Genomic DNA, 8586 nt, shown 5'->3' on the forward strand with positions numbered 1-8586 from the left:
AATTTGTATACACAATTAATTAAGTTCGTGTAATCCTACGTCATGGTCAATGCAATCTTATCCGTTTCACAAAACTATATTACTACAATCCCCAAAAAGTATTAGAAAAAAAATTCATTACAAATTATTATATACGGAGTATATTTTTCAGTTAGTTTATTTTTTATTTTTTATTTTTTTTTAAGTAGGGAGATGAAGGCCCAAGGTTAAACACAATAAGGTTAGCCCAGTATCTTATTTTAGCTAAGGGGACTATAAACTTGGCAAATTATATTATGGACGAATTGAATGACAAATGTTAATTATTAGTATAGTGAAAATTTATTTTTAATTTTGATAATGATTAAATAGACTCTTTAACTATATAACAAAATGTAATTAAATTCTCAAACTAAAAAGAAAATTCTAATTGAAATATTTTTTAATAGGTTACCAAAAATCAACCGTTTAATTTTACTTGCATGACATCTAATATGGCATCTTATTCAAAAAAAAAACTAAAAATAATTAAAAATAATGTCACCATCGATTTCTTCATCTAGATTAGACAAAGAAGTCGGGGGACTTCTCCATCCAGATCTGGATGGAGAAGCCTACCAAACTTCTTCGTCCATGTCGATTTGAATTTTTAAAAAATAATAATAATTTACGTGAAATTCTGTGACGGGTGACTTAGCTTAGGGGTAACAAACTATTACAAGTCAAAATGTGTTAATTATACAATTTTAACAAATTTAAGGGTTCACTTGAAAGTTATTTTTTTGTTCGATGATTTAATTGCATTTTGGTATATAGTTGTAGACTTGTAGGGTTTATTTGCTTCTTTTCCCTTTTTAATTTATTGAATTTTTACTTTTATGTAAAAAAATATATATAAATGAATCTTCATTTTACTAAAAATGAACATTTAATAAACAAAAAAAAAAAATATGTAAGTTACTTACGTAACCATGATTCTCAGTATTAAAATAGAGTTTGATCTGCCTTTCATGCATGCGCATTATGCATACATCCTCATCTATCTATCTATCTTATATGAAATGAAATTTCCATGCAAGTTAAAGAGAATGAAGTTTGTTATATATAACTTCCAAAACAAGTTCAAATCAACCATGGATAATCTCATATCATTTTGAGCTTCAATATTTAATTCTGAACTTCAAATTTTGGTCGGAACAGTACTCAATTTTTGTTCTGAAATCTATCCATAGCTAACCGGCGTGCCAGTCCAGCATATGGCAACTGGGGCTGTAAAACACTGACACTTTTTGGGGCTTCACTGCTATATATATATATATACATATACACATACATATAACAACATATATTATATGTTTAGAAAAACGAAATTGGCTGTGGTGGCATGTAAATACCCGAACCCTGCATGGGATAAGATATTATATTGAGAAATAAGAAAATACTTAAACCACTGTGCCACGGAGACACGGCACACGATTTACCTTCTCTCACAAACTCCTCAAGGGACACGAAGGACCTTTAGGTTTAAGGTTCAAACTTTAGAAAATAAAATTTTTCATATTTTTATTATAAAATTTAAAAAAAAAAAAAAGAAAAAGAAAAAAGAAGCTATTCCTTGTATCAGTGTATGCCAATTGTCTGTTACAATGTAGTGTCTATTGTTATTACTATATAAAGGGACAATATTGCCCTCACTAAAACTCAAACCCTTAACCTCCCATTAGAAAAAGTCAATCTATCAGATCACAAGTTCATTTATATAGGTCCCGTTTCTAGAAACTCTAATGGGACGTACGTAATGAGGGATGGATTTTATCGTAAAACTTAAAATACCTGAAATGAAAGAACAGTGGCAGAGAAGCTAGAAGACAAGAGAAGAGGTTTTAACGAACCATGAGGCAATGGTTCATGAATTTAGATAATTAAAGTGTGATGTAAATCGCAACTACCTCTGGTCGGGAGCGTTGCCAAACGTTGTTGTCACGCTCCCATCCATTACCAATACGCAATTCATCACTAATCACCCCTCACATAAAGCTAGCTGCATGTGGGTGGGTGGGTGATTGATACATAGGGTTTTAAAGACAATTTTTATTAGACACAAGCCCCACACTCACATGCACACCCTCCATCTCTTTTTTTGGTGATTACCCGTAGCCACTGTCTAAAGGCGTGTTGAGTAAATCCCGTCTTGTAACACTAGCTAGTGGGCAAAAAATCACTAAGAGGTAAATAAGTCTAGATTATTCCCAACTCAAACTAAAAATGCTAGGATATGAACTCGTGACATTGTGATTAAAAATTTGTACCCTTAAATGTCTGTCTTGAATTGGTTGGGGCCGAGTACCCCCACCCTACTCCATCTCTCATTTGTCCACACAAGTACACAACACTCATTGTCTTGTATTCTAATCTCAAAAGTATCACATGTCCTTTTTCTAAATATAAGAAGTAAATTAAATGTCGTTTACAAGTAGTTCTCAATGGCAGGCTAACACTACCATTAGAATAGCGAGAATATAGGAAAAAGTTCTCAATGGCAGGTCAACACTATCATTAGAATAATGAGAATATAGGAAGAAGGTAAGAAAATATATGGAGAGAATATATGCATTGTATTTCTCAGAATTGCTTCCCCCTCTCTATGTAGAGAGGTTCTATTTATACATATTTTGGGCCTAGAGCCCTACAAAAAATAAGAATCATGGATCTAGCTCGGTACTGGGTTTTCTTCTTGGTTTTCTTGATTCAGTTACTCGATCTCTTGGTCCATTCCATGTGGCACAGGCCTAGTACATCATCCATCAAGTACTTAGAATCAGACTAGCTTTATCTACGTGATTATTAGAAAAACGAAGATCTTAAGGGTGTGTTTCGTTTAAACATGGGATTCCGGAATCAGAATGAGAATCAATACTTGATAATTGGAATGAGTTTTGTGAAAGTATTTTGCATGTTTGGTTATAGGGTGGAATTGTAATGATTGACAATATTGATATTTGGTTATATATGAATCTATAATCGAAATAAGGGTTTTAAAAAATACAAAATTAAGACAATTGATCTTAAAAGTGGCGACCGAGTAAGTAAGCAATGCAGTCAGGTTGATGAAATGAGGAGGCCATGACATGAAATGAGGAAGGATAATGCTAAATTAATGGAATAATACATACATAATTTAAATTAAGTAATAGATCTTGTAATTATATGGATAATTAAATCACATACATGTATTTTAAAAAGTTATCATCAGCCAAATAATATGTATAACTTTCATTCTCGAACATTTTTTTTGTATCTAACACCATGAACAAAAACATCCTAAGTTCTGTTTAAATTGATGAATTCCAATAAGTTGAGCCGTGGGCGGGGCAGCATTTATTGATCTTCTTTGGTATTGACATTGGTATAGGTTAGGGGAGAGGAGGGCAAGATAATAGTATCCACCGACCGACTGCACTCCATTAGTTAGTTCACGACAATCATCTACTCTGTTTTGTATGTATGTACTGAGTTTTCACCCAAAATAAAACATTGTTTTGTCCTAAACCATGTGGCCATGCACGTACAGCTCCATCATAGTACTACCCACGTTCTCTCTCTCTTCTGCAGAATATAATGGTTCAGACAGACACTGATATGACTGTTAGTTGAGCCAGAATTACAGAGCCTAGTATCACATATTCACATGTTTAATTCGAGGGTAAACAGAAAAACAGTGATGTCTGAGAATCAAGTATATTAGTACCTCCGTATAACACGTTGTACATTAATTTTAAGAAAAATTGTACTTTTCTTTCCTAAGTTATACGATTTTAAAATTCGTTTTTAAGTGTGGGTCATTATCACTTTTCGTCCATAAATTATTGTTGCACTTTTCATTCATTTACTAACAAACATTAGGGACAAAATTTGCAAATTTACTATACCTCATTGACAAAAAATAAACACAAAAAGTTAATAAAATGATGAATGCCAATGATAACTTAGAGGCAAAAAGTGAACACGATCAATACTTAAGGATGAATTCTTACTTAGGGACGAAAAGTACAATTTTCTTTAATTTTATTTGTGTTAAATAAGATCTCAAATGTGAAAAACATTTCCTTATGAGGATAGTTGTATTCTCCAGCCTTGAATTGAGACTCATGACTATGGTCGACCATTGGCGTTGTAAAGCCTAGTCCACATATGTACTTGCAATTAAAATTTGTTGTATCTCCAATTAACATAATGTAACAGAATTTGTTAATTGAATATTACATGGTCTACAGTACCTTAGTCTAGATATAACAATAGTATTGCGTGGACCATGATCCACAGTTTTGTGGACCATGGTCCAAAATTGACATCATTTCGTGCAAATTTCTTTTCACACTACCCATTGCAATCTATACATTTTTATAACGCATAATATACATTATTCTAATTCATAAAGTACATTATCCTACTTTAAAAATTTCATTATTTAACACATAAAGTACATTATTTTAACTCATAAAATTTATTGACGTCATTTTTGTACCGTAGTCCACACAGCTGTGTATACCTAATAATTTGCCCTAGATATAACTTCTGGGTCTATTGGTCAATATCAAATTGGGCCTCTAATTATATTAACATAGAATGGGCCTCCGACCACAACTACTTTTTTGTGCAAAATCCAAATGAGTACCACACGGGTTTGAACATTCACAATCATTTATTATCCTTAGCAAATGTGGGCCGAAATGGTTGTCAGTCAAAGACCAAACGCCCCCACTTGGATCTTGGAAGAAATGGTAGCTCGATTGCGGCTTAGTTGTCATTTCTGAAATCATTTTAATGGTAGAATAAAGAAGGGAAAAGTAGCAGATTCAACCCTCTAAACTTTACGGAACAAGTTAATTATACTCCTAAATTTTTAAAAGTTGTAATTGAACTTACTAGAGCTTAAATTTTTAAAAGTTGTAATTGAACTTTTCAGCATGCTATATTTGTATCGGAACTCAAAAATGAATTAGAGATTTTCTTTTTGAGTACTACTGACTCTGTTACAATGTAGTATCCTTTTTTTTTGAGTACTACTGACTCTGTTACAATGTAGTATCTGTTCATAGCCTGAAGCACAAAGAGTCAACAGTTCCAGGACACCAGGTGTCACTAGACCACAAGGTCTTTGGCGGAATGAAGGTACCAACAAGTTTCCTCCTCCACTCGAAAGGAGTTAGTGATCAATTATTACAAGTCACTTATTAGGCCATCATAAGTTGACAAGTCATATTGATGAGCTTAATTGTAACTTTCAAAAATTTAGAAGCTAATTTGACTTCGCTTATAAAATTACATTTTTTCCAATAAAGAATAATGAAAAAAAAAAGTAATCTTTTTAAAAACAAATAATTGATTGAGGCAGAGAAGTGTAGTTTTCATTTTTGCCAATCACTGTATATTTGATTGAATTAGTAAAACACACAGAAAATAGTATGACTTACAAAATCATTTGAGACATGGAAATCATTTCAAAGTTTTATCAACTTTGGAGCAACTACTACAACTTCATGCGACAATTCAAACACTAATCCTAAAACATCAAGTAGAATGATACAGTGCCAACGTTATTGTTCTTCAGCATAAGCCATGAATTGAATTAACACAAGGGAAATTCTTCTTTGGAGCATATGATGCATACATAAGGAAAATGTTGCAAACGCGAAAACTTGAGGTGTGATTTTGCCTAGTCCTTGTACTTCATTTCGGATGTTTTGAATCCGGGCATGTCAAAGGAGGCCGAGAACTTCTCAACATCGGCCTTGAGCTGCTCGATTTCCTTGTTGTTGACGAGACCCTTGTTGAAGTCCTTCAAGAGTTTCCCGTGCTCCTTTTGGATGCTCAAGGTGAGGGTCACAGCCCTGTGGAGGAACTCGGCAATCTGCTCAAAGTCCTTCTCGACCAAACCCCTTGATGTCATGGCAGGAGCACCTGACCACACAAGATTCTCATTCACTCATATCATACAAGGAAAACAGGGCGGGGAAATACTACAAGAAATCTAGTCTCCAAATGATCACCGTCTTACATTTCTTAGTAAGTGTTTTAATAGGGATAGCCAAGCAAAATTTATCTGAAGATCAACCAGAAATCTCGTATAGAGTGATGCATATAACAACAATCAATTAGTCTTACCAATGCGAACTCCTCCAGGGGCAAGAGCGCTGCTGTCACCAAATACAGCATTCTTGTTCACGGTAATGTTGCACAGGTCACAGAGTTTCTCGACCTTGTTACCTGCAAAGAGAATCAAGATACACCCATCAATGATTGCTAATCCCCGGAATGCAGAGTCCCGAAAGATTGAGTGCCCAATTGCATTACCAGTCAAACCAAGAGGACGAAGGTCCCATAGAACAAGGTGGTTCTCAGTTCCACCAGTGACGAGCTTGTACCCTTTGTTCATCAAGTAGTTTCCGAGAGCAACTGCATTGGCCCTGACTTGCTTAGCATAGGCCTTAAAGCCCGGAGACATGGCCTGCTTGAGGGCAACAGCCAAAGCACCGATTTGGTGGTTGTGGGGACCGCCTTGTAGTGATGGGAAAACCGCAAAGTTGATCTTGTCTTCAAAGTCATACACTGCACCCTCCGGTTGTCCCTTCTTCGGTGGCTTGGGGCCCTTGCGGTAAAAAATCATCCCAGCCCTAGGACCCCTCAAGCTCTTGTGAGTTGTGGTGGTGACTATGTCACAGTACTCAAAAGGATCAGCTGCTTCCTACACAGACAAATCACAACCACAAGTTCCGATCAGATGTTGCCTAATATAACAGTAGTGATAAGGAAACCACAAAATGTCATTGCAAATACATCATGTTAAAATTTTCACTAACACTATACTAGGTATGCAACCTTAAAATTTTCTTCACCCAAAAGGTTGAATCTCCAACCTCAAGGGCCCCACACCATGGGCCAGGATGTAAATCACGGTAACTCAATAGCTGAGGCAGGGCCAAATGCCGGTGCGCAAAAGGGATCTGCCCACTTTGGGCATAATCCCCACGCTGCCACTGCCGAGTTCTGAACTCGTGAGCTAAACCCGTGTGGGCAACCTTAAAATTTTCTTACAATATTGAATGGAAAAGCTGATTGTTACAGATTTATGTTTAATATATTATATGCTCAACATATTGCACTGGAATATTCAAGATCCTAGATCCATATTAAATTAGTGTTTTACAGTGTAACAAGAGATCATGCCTTTGATGACACCATTACCAGAAGTACTATTGTATTAATATCAAACCAAACAGAACATACAAATGTGAGGTTCCAGTTTCCATTATCAGATCAAATAACACCAATTTTCCCTACAAAATGCAGCTCATTATAGAACACAAATCCCAGATTTAAACTCACATGCATTCAAATCTAATCTGATTAAGAAACAAAACCTTACCTTGCACACTGATCCAGAATTGACGGCAAAGGAACAATAATGTAGCAATGTAAGATCCAATAAAAACACAGATCACGTGTAGATCTATGATTCAAACTAAACATGCAGATCTAATCAACACCAAAATTGAGAATGCATGCGTTCAAGGTTTGATTTAATACCTGAGCGGCAACGAGGCCACTAATGTGAGCCATATCACAGAGCAAAAGCGCCCCACATTTATCAGCAATCTCTCTGAATCTCTTGTAGTCCCAATCTCTAGGGTAAGCACTGCCACCACAGATGATCAATTTCGGCCTGAAATCCAGGGCCTTCTCCTCCAATCTATCGTAATCAATATACCCGGTGGTGGAATTCACCTTGTAGGGCAAGCTCTCGAAGTAAATCGAGGTAGCGGAGATCTTCTTCCCGCCGGAGGTATAGTATCCGTGAGTCAAATGCCCGCCGGAGGGCAAATCGAGCCCCATGATCCGGTCATGCGGGTTGAGCACGGCCGTGTAGGCCGCAAAGTTGGCGGGGCTGCCGGAGTAGGGCTGCACGTTGACGCCCCACTTGGTGGGGTCCAGGCGGTAGGCCTGGAGCGCGCGGCTGCGGGTGAGGTTCTCGATTTCGTCGATGTACTCGTTGCCGCCGTAGTAGCGGTTCCCCGGCATGCCCTCGGAGTACTTGTTGGTGAGGGCGCTCCCGAGGGCCTCGATGACGGCGAAGGAGGTGAAATTCTCGGAGGCGATCAGCTCGATCCCGCGGCACTGGCGCCGCTTCTCCTTCTCGATCAGGTCGTGGATCTCCGGGTCAACTGCGGCGAGCGGAGTGTTTCCCCAGTCTGAGACGGGATCCATGGCGGAGGGTTTTGGGGGTTAAGGCTGGGAAATGAGTCGGAGAAAGAGTGGAGATTGAGAGTAGCGCAGGAAGTGGAGGAAGACGAGGTGGGAGCTTTAAAGCCAGTGAAGTGTCGTGGGAAATTACTGTGTTGCCCTTCACTTCGTCATCTTACCAACTCCTCTCCTGCCACTGGGCAAAATTAACAGAGTTTTTTAAATTATCAAATCGACACTCTTTTCTTGTATAATTACACATTTTCACACATTAACACTTAAAAAATGAAAAAGTGTCAAATTGACCCCTAAATCAATTGGATAGTGTAATTGGATCTTCTAAAGTAAAAAAAAACTTCATTAAGT

General features: G+C 37.1%; 1 protein-coding gene across 2 annotated transcripts; it reads right to left on the reverse strand.

Moving 5' to 3' along the window:
- Positions 1–5379: 5379 nt before the first annotated feature.
- LOC116016508 (serine hydroxymethyltransferase 4) lies at positions 5380–8318 on the reverse strand. 2 transcript variants are annotated; one of them, XM_031256811.1, is made up of 4 exons: positions 7567–8316; positions 6334–6724; positions 6145–6246; positions 5380–5940 (listed from the first exon to the last, which is right to left on the reverse strand). In XM_031256811.1, exons 1-4 carry the CDS (start codon positions 8242–8244, stop codon positions 5696–5698), a joined length of 1416 nt encoding a protein of 471 aa, XP_031112671.1. In that variant the 5' UTR covers positions 8245–8316; the 3' UTR covers positions 5380–5695. The 2 variants fall into 2 exon arrangements, with proteins under 2 accessions (XP_031112671.1, XP_031112670.1); XM_031256810.1 differs by having other exon boundaries at positions 6145–6724; positions 7567–8318.
- Between the last annotated feature and the right edge of the window lie 268 nt (positions 8319–8586).

The sequence above is a fragment of the Ipomoea triloba genome, chromosome 4, assembly GCF_003576645.1.
Source record: "Ipomoea triloba cultivar NCNSP0323 chromosome 4, ASM357664v1".
NCBI classification, from domain to species: Eukaryota; Viridiplantae; Streptophyta; class Magnoliopsida; order Solanales; family Convolvulaceae; genus Ipomoea; species Ipomoea triloba.